This window comes from Alligator mississippiensis, chromosome 1 (genome assembly GCF_030867095.1).
Source record: "Alligator mississippiensis isolate rAllMis1 chromosome 1, rAllMis1, whole genome shotgun sequence".
In the NCBI taxonomy this organism is placed as follows: domain Eukaryota; kingdom Metazoa; phylum Chordata; order Crocodylia; family Alligatoridae; genus Alligator; species Alligator mississippiensis.
Genome location: NC_081824.1, coordinates 344,029,297 through 344,046,388, shown reverse-complemented (window position 1 = coordinate 344,046,388; position 17,092 = coordinate 344,029,297). Strand labels below are relative to the sequence as shown.

At 40.4% G+C, this 17,092-nt stretch overlaps 1 protein-coding gene across 4 annotated transcripts in view; it reads left to right on the top strand.

Moving 5' to 3' along the window:
• The window catches only part of LONRF2 (LON peptidase N-terminal domain and ring finger 2), a 74,273-nt gene that overhangs the window by 41,457 nt on the left and 15,724 nt on the right, over nt 1–17,092 (top strand). For 3 of the 4 annotated variants that reach the window (XR_009459164.1, XM_014600412.3, XM_059720994.1), the window contains exons 3-9: nt 3,970–4,092; nt 5,035–5,196; nt 5,765–5,987; nt 7,903–8,002; nt 8,350–8,464; nt 9,168–9,289; nt 10,884–11,042. Coding sequence is in view for 3 of the 4 variants with exons in the window: in XM_014600412.3 (XP_014455898.3) it covers nt 3,970–4,092; nt 5,035–5,196; nt 5,765–5,987; nt 7,903–8,002; nt 8,350–8,464; nt 9,168–9,289; nt 10,884–11,042 (1,004 nt within the window). In the remaining variant the exon portion in view is untranslated. The remainder of the gene's footprint in view (nt 1–3,969; nt 4,093–5,034; nt 5,197–5,764; nt 5,988–7,902; nt 8,003–8,349; nt 8,465–9,167; nt 9,290–10,883; nt 11,043–17,092) is intronic. The other variant, XM_059720993.1, reaches the window with a different exon arrangement.

Genomic DNA, 17,092 nt, shown 5'->3' with positions numbered 1-17,092 from the left:
AGTGCAGGGTTTCACATGGCCTGTGTTGTCTGGCTGGGCTTGTCACCACCTCCTCCACCCTGTCAAAGGGCCCCTGGAGCGGCTCCTAGCAGCAGCTTTATCTGAGGTGCTGTGTTATTGGTTAACCATTTAAATGATGTACTTAGAGAAGGTTAAACAAGTAATTTTTAAAATATCCCTACTTCCCTTCCCATTATCCCCTGCTAGAGGGGAGCGGTAGTCTGCAGTGCAGTCAGGTTGCAAGGCACCTAGTCTGCTGCTCTAAAAGGTTGTGCTCCACTGATATATATGATGGCAACCTGAAGCAGCCTGAAGTACAGTGGAAGTAGTACAATACCTCTTTGGAAGCAATAAGAGAATATGTGCTGGGGCAGTAGCTCCCTGTGTTGCCTCAAAGCTTCTTTCTGAGTGCGCAGCCAGCTCTACCTAAAGTTAAATCCCCCAGTTGATGGCAGTTTCTCTTACTTTGTAAGTACTTACACATTTGATCAAGTGAGGTCACTGGACATTGCCCAGAGTGGGAAAACCTAAGGATTTGTGCAGTAATTTCAGGGAAAGCTTTTTGACATTTCAAGTTTGGCAGCCCATGGAAAGGTCGCATATAGAGGGCAGGAGAATTAATTTACAGTAGAATGGATCATTGCAGTCCACTCCCTGTCCTGTTCGTAGCCTGAGAGATAAGTTCCTATTTGAGTCTTGCTTTCAGGACATTCTCATTTTGCTGTCCTCAAAAAACTCTTGAATTTTGAAGATGGATAGTTGTTTCTTTAGTAGACTAAATTTTAGTCACTACCACTTAATCTTGCATATCCTTCCAAGACCTCTCTTCAAATCATGAGAACAACAGCCCTGCCTCCATTGAAGTAAGAAATTAATTTATTTTTCTTGGATACTTTTTTCTGGTCACAGTTTTGTACAGAGAGAGAGTTTTAAATAAGTACAGTGACTTGAGTCCTAGAGCATCTTGGATTTTGGGCAAGCAGATGCTAGTGCTAGGGAAATGGATCATACTGTTTCCTGTAGTCTCATCTTGGAAGAATATTAACAGAAAATGAAGATTCACACCACTTGTTTTCCATAGTGTTACAAACTAAAGATCCAGTTCTTTTTGGAGCCGGTTGCTATATCATGTGTATTTCATTGATGCAGAGTTCATATGATGGTTATAAAGTGATCCTAGGTATGCTATTTGCATCTCACTGTCTTTAATGATAGACATTTTTGTGATCCAGTGGCAGAGTTGTATATTTTCTGCTCTTGTGTGTGGTCAGCATAGAATTCTTTCTTCTAAAGGTATCCATCTTTCAGGAAACATGTATCAGGAAAAGTACCCAAGGAACCTTGTCTGCCTCAGAAAAAGTACAGCATTCACCAGTGATACTGTAATGATTTACTTAAGTGCCTGAGCAGTGCTACTATGGAAAAGAGACCTTTTCTGGTTGGGAGAATCAGCTTATCAGGAAAGGATTTTTATGATACAAAAAACCCACATCTTAAAGAGAGAGAAATTCTCATGTCTTGATTTATGGAAAAGGTTCCTATTTCCATGTTCAGTGACCACCAAGAGAGAGGAACCCTGACTTGCATGATAGAAGTTGGATTTGCCAGACCAACTCCTATATCCAGAAATCTCATTTGTTGAACAGTGCATAGAAAATGCTAAATAATACTTGCAGCGTTTGTGTGTGAGACTGTGCCACAACCTGTTCTCCAAATTTTGGCAAAATCTTTGTTAGGTCTTCCAGTCTTATTCACATTGGTCTCCAGAACAGTGCCAGGTCGAGAGCAGCAGTGATACTGGTCATACCTACCTGGAGAGGATATGGCTGTCAGGCCTGATTTTGTCTAATATTAGATCTTCTGATTAACCATCTCACAAAACTAGTCCTCCAGCCAGGGCTAGAAGGGTTTAAAATGAATACCTGAATAAAGTGTATTTTCTGGACCCCAGAAAAAAAGCTAACAAAACTATGTCTCCGTGGTTGCAATGCCTATAATCTTGATTTACCACATCAAACTAGTAAAATAAATAGTGTTGAGTTTTCTGGAACAGTTTTTTGCTATGGGCATATAAGTGTCTGTAAAAAAGGTGCAGTCATGTTAGTATATTTTTCTTGTCATGTTTGGAGTCTCTCTTGAAAATTCCAAAATATTGATGCCTTAATAAGGACATTTTAGAGCCTTATTCTGCTGCTTGCTTTACTACCCAGATTGAACTCCTTCCTGAATAGTTCTACAACTTAGCCTTAGAGTACCCTTTCCAGTATCTACACACTCCAGTCTCGATGACTATTTGCACATGGGAAATTTTCTAGTGATACCCAGATAGCATTGAGTTTTACTAGATGGCTTTTTAGAACACCCGATTCCATGTATTGGGTTATCTAGTCTTAACCAATGTCCTTTTTTCTTTCTTTTGGCAGAGGTCTTCTCCACGCCTTTGTATAGTGGTACTCAGCCTCTTTGGGCTCAAGGCACCCACTGGGAAATAACAGCTCTTAGTTTTTACTCATTTTTGGACTACAGAAAATAAAGCAGTCTTTTTTATTGCAGAAAACTCAGGAAAACTATGATAGGTCAAAATGTTTTTAACGCTGGATTTCTATTTTAAATCTCTGATTTCGTTTTGTGATGTATGTTTGCACACTTAATAGTGCTAACATTGTATGGCAGCCAGCATCACCCTTGAAAGGATCTCAAGGAGCCTTATTTACTCAGTCTTCCATTAAGTACTATTATATACAATGTATTATATACAATATGATGTATTTTAGATGTCCACATTTGAAGAATGATTCTGCTTGTCTCCTTGAAGGTGTCCAGCTGTGGAAATTTCATGGTAACATCTGTACACCTTAGTATGAAGATGAATACAATCATTCCACACTCATTTTAAAGCCTCCTATCTTTAAGTAATAAGGTTACAAATCTAATGTTGATGATGAACACTGGTGAAAATTGCTATATGAGGATTTGGGTTATCTGGTTCAAATTCAGCATGATTTGCCATAGGAGATTGTGTTAACTATGTTCTAAGGGAAAACAATTTGCAGTTTATGAAAGGAGATTTGAATTATTCTGGCTGTGGGAAATTCTTAGCTGATGGGAACTTTTAAGAAGATGGAATAGCCCCTAGCTGCCAATGACTGATAAGTCTGGTTTTGCCCCCAAACTGCAAGCTGGTTGAAGTAGTTGTTATAACAGGTCCATGGACATTAGTACCTGAAGAAAGGAAATTTCAGGTAAGCGTAGATTAATTTTCCTAAAATTATGATATGCTGGTCTCTCATTCAGCCAACCAAAATAAGTGACAAACCATCTCTGTCCTGGCAAGACTCCCAGCTGAAGTGAGAATGTCCTATATCTGGAATCTTCTGCTCCTTCAATCTACCCCACCCCACTACTTTTTCCATGCAGTTTCACTGCTGCTAAAATCGTGTTGGTATGTGAAATAATTCAGTCTCTTGTTACTTGGGCCCCATGGGAGATCTAGGATACCCCATTCTCTAAATTTATCCTGTGACCAAAACGTGGAGTAGCCTTGATGGGCAAAGAGGCTGATGCCCCCAGCCCTCTTATATTAGCTGAATAACTTTTTTTTGAGGGAATGAAAGCAAGAGGAAAATCAAGAAAACGTGGAAGATGCTCTGTTTCCATTTGTTTAAAGAACTTTTTTGGGGTTGGTGAAACGAAAAAGAGAGACACTAGTAGAATAAGGGAAGAGAAATTGTGAAAGTTAAACAGGTAGCTTTGAAACAGGTAGTGTTTGTTTGTTTTTTTGACAACAGGCAGTGCAGATTGAGTAGATAAGGGAAACTTTACACACAATCTTCATCTACAATTCTGGCTTCTCTTTACCTGCCAAATGAGATGAGTTTTCAGGAAATCATAACACAGTTTGTTGGTTTCTTGTTGCAGTTTGCTTCTTTGAAAAATATGAAACTTAAGACACATTCTTTGCATGAACAGGGTCATTATGTGAAAGCAAAAGCTCTTTATGGATTGGGGAGGACTGAGGAAGCATTGAAGGAGTTCCTTTATTGTGTTGCCTTAAATCCTGAATGGAACTCAATGAAGAAAGAAGCTCAAAAGGTACAGTTGCTTTGTAGTCTGCATATGAAAAAATGTACCTTTTTGTCCCCCTTGTACTCCACTGTTAAGGAAGGTTCTTTTCACAAAGAAAACTTCCACATTCCAACCAGCCATTCATTTAGTAAACTATCAGCTAAAACTTCCCAGCACCACATTGTGCAGTGCTGAGTCACAGAAGAAACTACAACTTGCACTATATCTCCAAATTCAAGAAATATGTTGGTCCTCTGTGGGTACAACCTCTAATTTCTTGTGATATGCCCAGCACCAAACGCCCAGTCGCAGAAGAAATTTTTAGGAAGGCAGCAATATGTACTGAGGCTTGTGCTGCAAGCAAAGGAATCCTTTCTTCCCGTACTCTCTGCATATGTGAAGCATCAGCTTTACTTATTTGGGAACCTGTGGCCAGTTTAGTTTGGCTTCTAGAGGAAAGATCTTCAGAATGAGGGTTTTAGGAATAGGGAAGAGGATGTTGGAGGGAGGGTAAGTGATGGGACAGGGTAGTATGTAAACAGGCAGCTGATAGGAGGGTCACAAAGGGACTGAAATTTTTGGTGAAGGGGAAGGGAGGTGGACTTGATTTTAAAGAGGAAGTAACCTGCTTGAGGTTTGGAAAAACGGAGCTGCTGCTGAATGTGGGAATAGTAGAATAATTGCAAGGGATAAAGGGTCACGGAGTGAAGATGAAGAATAAGGAAACAAACTCTGCCCAGGAAAGCACTGGAGACCTACAGACCCTTTGGCACGCTGGGGAGCTGAGGGAAAGAAATTCCTGTGAAATAAAGGAGCATAGGAAACTGGTATGTAAGGAGTTTGCTTATAGAAGAATGGTAGGTGGGTGCTAGGTTATTAGCCTGTAGAAGATAAAGGAATTCAGTGCCCTAAGCAACACAGTTATTGAAATAGGCTTATCTTTCAATTCTTATTCTTTTAATTGATTAGATAATGTGTGAGATGTTCTTCCCAGCCTTTGAAAATGTGCATGATAGCCTCGCAGCACCTTTTTGCAATCGGCCATCCAATACAAGGTTGAAACCTGTATTTTTAAGCAGCATAAACGCACAATCTACTGTTGAGGATGGCTCTAGTGCTGGGTGTTCAAAGGTAAAGAATAAAATATTTGACATAAATCCCAAACTAATGCGTGAAAATGTGTAATGTTTGTCTGATTTACCTGACATGAATGGTCGTTGCATGTACTTAAATATTAGCATGACATAGAAACATAGTAATTGCAAATTTACCTTTCTTTTCTAACTCTCTGAGATGACATGAAGATGAACTGGGAGGGCGGGGGGGGGGCGGAGGGTGAGATATGAATTCCATTTAGATTTGCTCCTTCTCTGAGGGAAACAAATAAAATGGGGAATATAGGAAAAGGATAATATCTCTTGCAATGAAAATCTGGTGTTTTTGTGTTGTAGTCCATGCACTGTGAGAGTGCATGAGATAAGAGGGTGGGGTGGGTTCTGTTGGAAAAGAAAAAGAACTAGGATGAAATGAATAATCCTATAACTTTTCAACCATTTGAGCATGTAGGTTTGGCCTAGATTGGTTGCTACCACAGCATTGCCATCTTTCCTTTAGTATGGAAATGATCATTGGAAAAATTAACGCAGAGAAGTAGTCAGAGAAAAGCTTCTGCCTGACTCTAGCTTGTATTTTGGTTTAGGATACTGTATTCAGGTTAAAAACACCGTCCCAGGAGTCTGACTTCCTTCGAAGCACTGATTTGTCTGCCTCACATCCTGTCCTGGATCTGTATTGTGAAGACGATAAGAAGTCCTTGGGAGCAATTCTCTCCAGCTTACCTGGGGATAATTTAAAAAGAAAACTGTCCAGTGATTTGAAGGATTTGCAAAGTTTGGATGTTCCTAACAAGATTACTAAAAAAGGTCCGTCTTGTAGCTTAATGGGGGTTCTTCAGCACTTCTATCATGTAAAAAGAACTAGTATTTTATTTGTAGATTAAATACTCTCTGGTGATACAGTACATATTCATGGGCTTTAAATGCCTGAGTCGGTAAGGAAATCTACAGAAGAACTTTAGATAACTTGTTATTCTTGTTTTTCCCTCCAGCAAATGGAGCTGAAGGCTATTAAAGCCTTTCGTTGTTCAAACATTATTAATGTTTGAATGTTCTTCAAGACCAATATTGATTCATTCAGTGAACTTATATTTTCATCTCCAATAGAACACTTTTAATGTTCATACCACCAATGGCTTATGAGTTGTACTGCAGGTGACAGTTATTTTGCCTCTGAGGTACAAATAACCTTTAGTATCTGTCTAAATGAAATAAACAAGGAAACTAATCTGCATCCAAAAGCAGTCGTATAAAACTATTTTCCCAAGAAAACAAAGATCCTATTTAAAGAGAACAGTCCCACCCTTTCTGGCATTTTGATAGGTATGCAAGCACTTGGTATGATTTTCAAAAACAAAGACTTCTAAAGAATGTGGTGTTGTGAAAAAATGCTGAAGGCAGTATTGTACCGTCTTGTATTGTAATAACTGTTTTGTAATACTGTCTTGTATTGTAATAACTGGTTAATGGGAGTCCCTGAAATCCCATAATACTTTTTTTTTTTTCTCTTCCACACCTGGTAAATATGACTTCTGCCTCAGAATTATGTAAAACACGGTAAATGCCAGTGTCTTCCAGAAATGTTCAACCAATTTCCCTACCTTGCCACTCCGCTCTGCAGAGTTCTCTCTCCTGTTAGAGAGAGAACTCTTTGACAGTAGCTTGTGAACTGCAAGCCCAGGCAGTAAACAGAATGGGGAAATCTGATCCTCCTCTACTTTCAACCTAAGGGCCAGAGATCACATTTCACACTTAACCATTAATTTCTTTCACATGAGACCCTGACCCCATGTAATTTTTTGCTGAGCAGCAAATTTAGGCTCCTGCTATTGTTTAGAGACCTAGCACTCAAAATATAGGGTCAAGATAAGGGGTTTTCTGTAATTACAGTTAATTTATAGACCACAAAACAGTGATACTACCCACTCTGTTTGGTTTATATCAAGTAAAAGTTGCAGAAGACTCATGACAAATTATCCTGTAACAAAAGTTCCTTTTGTTTTAACAAATATTTAGCTTTTCATATCTCACCTATTTGGTTTTTCCAGAAGAGGGTAAGGAGCTGGAGTTTAGAAAAGCTAAAAACTGGGAGTCAAGACATTGTCCAGTCTGTTTTTGAGGCATTTATGCTTTTCTCAAGAATTGTCTCCCATATCCACAGACTATTTAGGGTGACTTAAGTATGATCTGTGGGTCCAGCTGACCTGTTGCCAGGATTCCTTAAACTCTCAGCCTGACCATCTTAGCTAGAATTGCATGTTGTAGGTCATGCCTGAAGTGTTTAATATTCTTAAAACTTGGAAATTTATATAACAATTTACTAACACAGCAGGCCATGCAAGAGGTTTATAAACTCTTTTTCATGCTTGAAAGTTATGTACTCTCATTGAGAAATCTATAAACATTGCTGAAACAAAAGTTCCCAAACATTCATATGTATGTAAGCAGTTCAACCTCTGGATTTATGCCTAATGGCCTGGCTGTGGGCACGTGGAAGAGATGAAAAACAAATCTGTAGTTTTCTAAAACTAACCTTATGAAACAGAAAAAAATGTCATTTAAAAGTCGAGATGGAAAAGCAGGCTTTTGGGGGAAATAGGGGAATTAGTAGAGAGCAGATATAAAGAGTTACTAATGAAAAATCAGTATGGAATCACTATTCTGGTTTCAGAATACTATTTACTTGAATGTTTATTGTATATAATTTTAAAAAACTTTTTAGATGACCCTGTTTTACCTGAAAGCTCCATTGCCACTGCATCAAGTGGTGTACCAGCAGTCCTTGTGGAAGCATCTGACTTTGAATGTTCCCTCTGTATGAGGTATGACTGCATATATCTGATTCTGTTGATAGGATAGGCAAAGATTGCTTGGTTTGAAACGAGCCCAACACATTTTTGTTTCGTGTACTTTGGCTGAGTTTAAGCATCTCAGCTTTGCAGATTAGAGTGGTTGAATTTGTTTTTCTAATGTGTTGATGTAATGGATTTATTTTAGAAATCAAAGCTTATTTTATAGTAATTGAGTAGTGAATAGAAATGTCACTTTCCCTTCTGTGTCAATCTTATGTCAAGTTTAGTAACTTATTTTTGTCTTCTTTTAATATCTAGATTGCTTGTTTATTGGAATAATTTACACATTTTTGTGTCTTGCCATCGACCTTGTTCAGGTTATTCTATGAGCCTGTTACCACTCCTTGTGGACATACATTCTGTCTCAAATGCCTCGAGCGTTGCCTTGATCATAACCCTTATTGTCCACTTTGCAAAGAAAAGTTATCAGAAGTAAGTGTACTCTCTTGCATTAAAATGTTTAAAGCAGTGGTTTATGGAAGCCCCTACTATTAACCAAAACTTTTTTTTCTTTACATACAACAGAGCATTGTAAAGGGGAGTATAGTATTGTCATGCTGTGCCTCATTGTTGACGTACACATTGAATATTTTCACTATTATGTACTTAAACTGATTCAGAAGATGAGGATGGGATGTGCTTTTACTATAACCTTCTCACTTTTGAAATAAGGTGTTTTCACTTCTTTGGCTGAGCAGTCCTAATCAAAGATGGTGACTCTGCAGTGCCATAATTGCAAGTATCTGTTTTGGCACAAAGATAGCAAATAGGGAATTCTCTGCAACTTTCACCATTTTTTTGTGGAGAATATATGCTCTGCTGGAGGGAAATATAATAGTTAGACTTCTCAGGTGGCAATCACTTCATATCTCCTTGGATACTTTGCACCAAATAGACAACAACATTTGCTTTTTCTTGCATGTTTTACAGTCCATAATAAATATATTGTTTCAGGATTAATGGACAGTAAAAGGAATGGTATATTTCAAAATGAGTCTTAAATGTTTAAAGGAACAGGAAAAAAAAGGCTTAGTATGAGATCTGAGCTATTCTGTTAGGTTGACATTTGGAATGGGAAATAGATATAACTGATATTTTTTTTAATTGCCATGCTTAGTTTAATTCTCCTTTGTAGTTTTTGGCAAGCAGAACTTATAAAAAGACTGTCCTTACAGAAGAACTTATAGTTCGTTACTTGCCTGAGGAATTGTCTGAAAGGAAGAAAATTTATGAAGAAGAAATGAAGGAATTATCAAAGTAGGTAGTTTTATTCTTACAATTTTTCTATTATAAAATGTTATTTTTTACAATGCTTCCTAATCTTTACACTGCAAAAGGCTTCCATTTTTGTGAAAGGTGACGTGGGTTCACTAAATCTCTTGCTGACTTATATGAAGCAGGGGAGAGGCTAGGATTGGATGGAAGATATATACGCAACAGTAATTGAAGCTATTTTTCAAAACAAGGACATTACAGATTTGGAAGTGGAAGAAAAATAAGTAAGTGGTAAGCTTATGTGCTTTGGAGGTTCACTGTAAATAGCAATACTGGATGTTCTATCAGTGATGGTCTTTACTTGCTATACAACCAAATAAAAAAGGTTACAGCAAAAGTTGAAGAGTAATTTGAAATGTATGTTAAGGTTCTGTAGTTTCCTAAAACTAACTTTTTAGTTTCCTTTAGTTCCTGTCTTAACTGTAATCCTAAAAACCCTCCCTGGAGTCCACCCATGGTTCAGTGGTAAAATACTTGTCTGCCACACAGAAGACCTGGGTTCAATTCCTGGACGCTTATACAACCACAGCTATGGAGGCACCAAACGTCTGGACTCAGTCTGGCCTTTGGATTCTGTCTCAATGGTCTAAATGGGGGATGGAAGATCTGGGTAACCTCTACTCCTCCCTAGGCATGTGCGTCAAAGGACTGGGTGACCTCTCATGCATACACCACGATCTGAAGGGATCGATGGTTGCCAAACCAAACCAAAAACTCGAAGCAGACCTTACATTTCAAAGGGTATGTGTATAGGTATATATATATCATACAACAGGGATGTCCAGTTCAAATTAATTGTTGGCCATATTTCCTGTCTTGAACGTGCCTGCAAGCCACACCTGTTCCAACTGCAAGTACTGCTTTGGCTGTCAAAGATCCAGCTGTTGTAGGGACTTAGGCAGCTGTGGCAAGAAGCCCTGCCACTGTGGCCAGAGCCATCATTGCAGAAGGTGGTGTTGGCATGACAAGCAACCAACAGGTTTATTTGTATTCAGGGCCCCTAGTGTATTTCATGTTGTTTGCCTCTGTCCTGGAGTATCTTGATTCCCATGCTATTGGCAATGGTAAATGCTGAATCAGGCAGAAGCTGCAGTAGGTGTCATGCCAGCACTTCCTCATACAGCAGTGTGAGGCTGAGCAGGTGCAAACCTTAGGAGTGGGCCCCTGGGGAAGAAAGTGAGTTGGATGACCGATCTCTGTAGGCTTGATATCGTATGTTAGACACACTTGGTATATAGTATTATATTCTAGGGAAACTCTCAGCTAAAAGATGTATATCTGTTACTTCTGCACAAATTATACACATTTGCCTGTGCACACACTTGAGAGCATGTTTTGCATGTGTTTTTTTTCTTAAAACAGAATAAAGACATTGTGCCCAGAGTACATGAATAACAGGGAAAGTCCTAGAAGTTTTAGCATTTTGTAAAAGTGGCAGAATATTGGTGCTGGCTACTGCCAGATTCTGTTTTACAGTGAATCTGAGACAGCCTCTCAGATGAAGTCTTGACTTGTGCTTACTAAAGGCATTACCTAAAAGGAGACTGACAGGGTTTTCTTACATTGTATTTTGCAGTTTGAATAAAGATGTTCCAATCTTCGTGTGTACTATGGCCTTTCCTACCATCCCTTGTCCACTTCATGTCTTTGAGCCACGTTATCGGCTAATGATAAGAAGATGCATGGAAACTGGTACCAAACAGTTTGGCATGTGCTTGGCTGATGAACTAAAAGGGTAAGGAAGCGAACAGAGGACATCCCTCTTGGAATGCTTTCCCGAGCCAGTGGAGAACTACATTTGATTTATTTCAGTTCTCATATCACAAAATACAAATGTTTCAGATGTTTTTGATAATTTACAAACATGCATAACTTTCTGGTTCAAACATTAAGGCGGCTGATGCTCTAGTTAATTAGACATTCAGCCTTTTATTCTAGGTTTCTGGAAATACTGTTTCAATGAAGATGTGCTTTGAAATACTTTATATGTACACTTTACTAAAATATAATGGGGGGAAAAAAAAGAAAAAACCCCAAAGACCCAAGAGATCAAATGCTTACTTTATAACACTATTGTTATACATGTAAGGTTTGAGTTCATTAGTATGACGACAACCTTTTCATCCAGTAATGTTCCCCATTTTGACTGACAAATTTGGGGTGAGGTTATTCTTGTTTGGCCTGTAAAATTTCTTCCCAAATTCTAAGCCTTGTGGTTAGGGTCAGACAGACTTATGGTTAACCAAATGTCCAGAGAGAATCTAGAACTGAAGTGAACTACTTGCCCAGTATATACAGACACTCCCCATTTCTAGGAGTGGAAGAATCCTAAAGAAGCCACAGAAGCTGCATTCACCTTTAATTGTGTAGTGAAGCTGTGAAAATGTATAGTAGAATCTCATGGTGGAGTACTTAACTGCTTTGGAGGGATGATGTAAATTAAGTGAACTCCCTACTGTACCCTTAAACATGTAAACTATTTTCCCCACACTTTTTACCTTTCCTAACTTTAGCAAGGTTTTTTGTATGGTCTCCCACAACATTTTTGCAGGCAAGCTAAGGAAGTACAGGCTGGATGAATGGACTGTAAGGTGGATAGAAAACTGGCTGGAGCATTGAGGTTAGAGGGGTAGTAATCAATGCCTCAATGTCTTAGCTGGCAGCCAGTATCAAATGGAATGCCCCAGGGGTCGGTCCTGGGGCCGGTGCTTTTCAGTGTCTTCATCAATGACCTGGAAGATGGCATAGAGTGCACCCTCAGCAAGTTTTCAGATGACACCATGCTGGGGGGAGTAGTAAATACACTGGAGGGTAGGGCTAGGATTCACTGGGACCTAAACACTTTGGAGGATTGGGCCAAAAGAAATCTCCTGAGGTCCAGCAAGGACAAGTGCAAAGTCGTGCACTTAGGGCTGAATGGGCTGAATATGAGCCAACCATGTGGCATTGTTGCCAAGAAGGCTAACGACATCCCGGGCTGCGTTGGTAGGAGTGTTGCTAGCACATCAAGGGAAATGATTTTTCTCCCCTCTATTCAGCACTGGTGAGGCCACATCTAGAGTACTGTTTTCACTTTTGGGCCCCCCATTACAAAAAGGTTACGGTCAAATTGGAGAGAGTCCAGTGTAGGGCAACAAAAATGGTTTGGGAGCTGGGGCACATGACTTAGGAAAGGCTGAGCTGGGCTTATTTAGTATGGAGAAGAGAAGATGGAGAGGGGATTTAATAGCAGCTCTCAAATACCTGAAGGACTAGTCTTCTACCCCCCAACATCCCCAGCCCATTTAGAAGAGGACTTTTTGGCAGGCTTTTCCCTGCCCCTCCCCCCTCCGCCCCCTTCTGGAGACAGAGAAGGGAACTTTTCCTGCCTCCTGCCCCCTCTTCAGGAGACTGCGGTTTTTTTTCTTTCTTTTCCCTTCCCTCTCCACCTCCCCCTGCCATTCTAAGAGACAGCTTTTTGCCGGCTCTTTGCTGGCTTTTTGGACATAGCCAGTTCCCTGCACTTTTTCATGGGGAATCAGCTATTTCACAGGGGACTGCCAAATTACACAATTTCTGTGACATCGTGCATTTTGTAGGTCCCTATTAATGAGCTTTTGGAGTTGGGTCAGGTAATTCAATATAGAAGTTGAGGTTCACTGATGTCTTTGCTCTTCGGCCTTGAACTACAGTTCTTGTTACATGACCCATCTGCAAATTAGTTGACTTCTTACCTAGACTTAAAAATTATTTTTCCTAGCAGTTTGGCCACTTGTTAGAAGTTTTTAAGACTTCAAGACTTAGTAAATTTAAGATTAATCTTTTTTTCAAATATGTAAGATTATTATTTATTTGGTTGGCTTTGCATTAGCCATATTGCCTTATTATCATATACCATGTGTATTTCAGTATTAAGTTTGCAATTAATTTACTTAAACTTGATTACTTGGTTTTGGTGGAATACCCCCCCCCCATCCCCCAAACCTTCCTTTGTTCCCAGAACACCTCTCAGAGTTAACCGTGGTAGCTAATGGCTGGAGCAGATTCCACCTATAGTTGTCCGAAGCTTAATTAGAAATATTGTTGCGCAAGGATATTTTTATTAACATTTCCTACTGTTTTACCAGTTGAAATTGATGGGAAGAGTCATTGGGAGCTTTAAGCAGAGGTCTAAATGGAGAAGTCCACTGAAGTGATGAAAGATTTTCAGTTCACTCATGCAGCTTCACTTGTTTTCTGTATACCCATGGCTTGCAAACTTTTGTCCCCACTTGGTTTGTTCCCTATCTGGTTTTGATTTATCCTACCCCCTTTGCCATTACATTAACCTTCTTTGTCGGACCTGTAATTTGGGGAGTTACTTCTCTTTTTCTCTTGTATCCCAAGTCTAAGCTACCTCAATCTTCAGGTTGAAAAAGATCACTACAGCTAAAATTCTCATCCAGACCTTAATATTCTCCACTGTGTTCCTGTAGCCAGCTGACCTTCCTATATTGTCATTCTCTGGGCTGTACAAATTACAGCTGTTGACACCATCTTCTCTACCCATTGCTCTGAATATAGTGTTCTTTACCTTCTCCTTTATCAGGTTAAACCTGCTTGTGTTTGCTTTCAGCTGCCACACAAATCTGACTTTAACTGCTGTTATTTTGCTGCTAGTTTCAGTTGGTTGTTTCTCCTTGCTCGGCTGTCTGCCCATCCTACTTTATGCGCATAGAACATGCTATGCGATGCCCACTCCAGGACTTGTGCTGGATCCAATGTGGAATGGATGTGCGCTGGAACAGGCCCCTCATGTGGAACAGTACCAGAGTGGCTAGAGCAGGAGCTGCACACAGCATGGTGGTGGAACCAGCTGGTTCAGGACTGCACCACATTTGATGCCTACTCTAGGGCCATGCTGCACATGGTACCTAATCTGGTGCTCTGGGATGTGTGCTGGATCTGGTATGAGGTGTTGGTCTGTGGGCCTGATACAGCCCATTGACTGGCCCCATGCTACTCATCTGGCCTATGGAGCTAAATGAATTGACACCCCTACTGTACAGAGATCCAGGCTAGCTCCAGGAACTAGAAACTATTTAACTGCAGGTGCCTGGTGCTCTTCTGAATAACATTACAGGATTACTGCAGTTTGGCTTATAGATCTGCTCTTGTGTGATAGGCTTTTCAGGGCAAAAATGTTCCGTTGTACACTGTTTAGCACGTTTGGGGTTTTTTTCTCTTTGAGTCCATAACTTTTGTCCTAACTTCAATATCACAGAATAGGTATAATAACTCATGGACCTAGAAGGTAACGTGACCAAGAGACTAGATCAATTTGTCTTTGTTTTGTGATTCACCAAAGACCCCTTCCCTTGTTAAGGAGCCCAAAAAGCAGATCTTTAAAAATTGAAACGGCTAGTGAGAAGAATTGTTTGGCAACTGATTTCTGAAAGTCAGATTAACAAAGAGAGACGATGTATTGTATAGAATCATAGAAAATTAGGGTTGGAAGGAACCTCAGGAGGTCATCTAGTCTAACCCCTTGCTCAAAACAGGACCATCTGCAAATGTATCATCCCAGCCAAGGCTTTGTCTAACTGGGTCTTAAAATCCTCCGAAGATGGAGATTCCACCATCTCTCTGGGTAACCTGATCCAGTGCTTTACTTACCCTCATACTTACTTACCTAATATCTAACCTAAACTTACATTGTTGCCACTTGAGAGCATTGCTCCTCATTCCGTCATCTGCTACCACTGAACAGTCTAGCTCAGGGATGGGGAATGTCTGGCCCGCGGGCTGGATCCGGTTGGCTGGGGACACCATTTCCCAGCTGCGTCTGTCCACATGACTTGTGCCAGTCTCCATGGAGACCTCAGCAGCACACATGACAGAGCAGTGCAGGGGGCTGCTTTGGAGCTGCTGGGAATGTGAGACAGGGCCAGCTTGCTCTGAAGCCGTGATCTGTAGCCTGCAAACTTTGGGCAGGGGCACGTGTGCAGGGGATCTTGGCTCTGCGCCAACTCCAGACAGGCTGTCACTGCTGCAAGGGTGCATTCTATCCCGTCTTCCAGATCACTGATGAAGTTACTGAACAAAGCCTGGCCCTGGGGCATTCCATTTGACACTGGCTGTCAACTAGGCATTGAGCTATTGATTTACTAGACTTTGAGCCCAACAGTCCATCCAGTTTTCTATCCACCTTACACTCCATTCATCCAACCCATGCTTCCTTGCTAAAGTCAAGATACATCACATCTACTGCTGTTCCTGCATCCACAGATGCAGTCATCTCTTCATAGAAGGCAAGCAGGTTGGTCATTGCCCTTGCTGAATTCATGCTGATTTTTTTTTCCTTATCTCCTCCTCTTCCATGTGCTTAGAAATGAATTCTTTGAGGACCTGCTCAAAGAATACGATCTTTCCAGGAACTCTGAGGTGAGGCTGACTGGTCTGTAGTTCTCTGGATCCTCCTTCTTCCCTTTTTTTTAAAGATGAGCACTATATTTGCCCTTTTCCAGTCATCTATGACCTTTTCCAGTTACCATGAGTTTGTAAAGATAATGGCCAGTGGCTGTGCAATCACAACTAAATCCTTCAGCACCCTGGGTGCTTCATGTCCATGCCCATGTACCTGTACATGTCCACCTTTTCTAAATAGTCCCTAACCTATTCTTTTGCCACCATTGGCTGCTCGCCTTCTCCCCAAAATGTGCTACCAGGTGGAATAGTCTGGGAGCTGACCTTGCCTGTGAAGACTGAGGTGAAAAAGACATTGAGTACTTCAGCCTCATCATCTGTCATGAGTTTTCATTCCCCATTCAGTAAGGGACTTGCGCTTTCCCTGATCTTCCTCTTGTTGCTGACATACTTGTAGAAACCATTCTTGTTACCTTTCATGTCCCTTGCTATTGCTAGCTGTAGTTTCAGTGGCCCTCAGGCTTTCCCGATTTCATCCCTGCATGTCTAAGCAGTACTCCTTTATACTCCTTCCTAGTTGCTTGTCCCAAGTTTCCACTTTTTATGTGTTAGTACACTGAAGAGACGTTCCCTACTAAGCTCACTTGTATCAATTGAGACTGTGTGTCTTGTCAAAAGGCCGTGTTGCTGCTTTGATGCTTGGAGCTACAGTCTTCCTTAGTGGGCATTTTTGTGCTTGAGTGTCTATCTGAACTTCTGCGCTGAATTTTTTTGAAATTGTTAATCTAAGTCGTAAGCATAATCCAGAAAACTTTTAAAGTAAATCAAATTCAAGCACTGTTGGCTGCTATAGAAAGCTAAATCACATAACTGGGATAAACCTCTGGCTAAGTATCTATAACTAGAGTTCGTTAAGTGTATAAATCAGCTTTTATCAGATGTAGTCTCTTCAGTAGTTAGAGTATTTTTCTTTATCTTAATTTTAGTTGAGAAACTGGTTGGAAGTTTAACAAAGCAGTATGTTTGCCTCTTTCAGTCTATGGGTGCAGACAGATAGACCATTCATAACAAGGCAGAAAGGATAGGGACTTGAGTCTGGAGTGCTTGCTGCACAGTAGTTCTTTGTGTGTCTGCTTTTAGTCTCCCACCCCCACCCTGGAACTAAAAAATTTAAACTGGAGCAACCTCACCCTCTTTCATTTAGTTGTCTTGGTTTACTTTAGCTTGCTGTGGGGGTTAGAGCAGGTACACACAAAGTAACCATCAGTAGCATCAGCATCCACTATTGTGGAGTAAGTTCTCCCTGTCCTCTTTAACGTATTTTGTTTGTTCCTTATGCCGAGGTACAAAAGTACTTGCTATTTCCAGCTTTTTAAAAACTTTTTTTAATTGGTTTCCCAG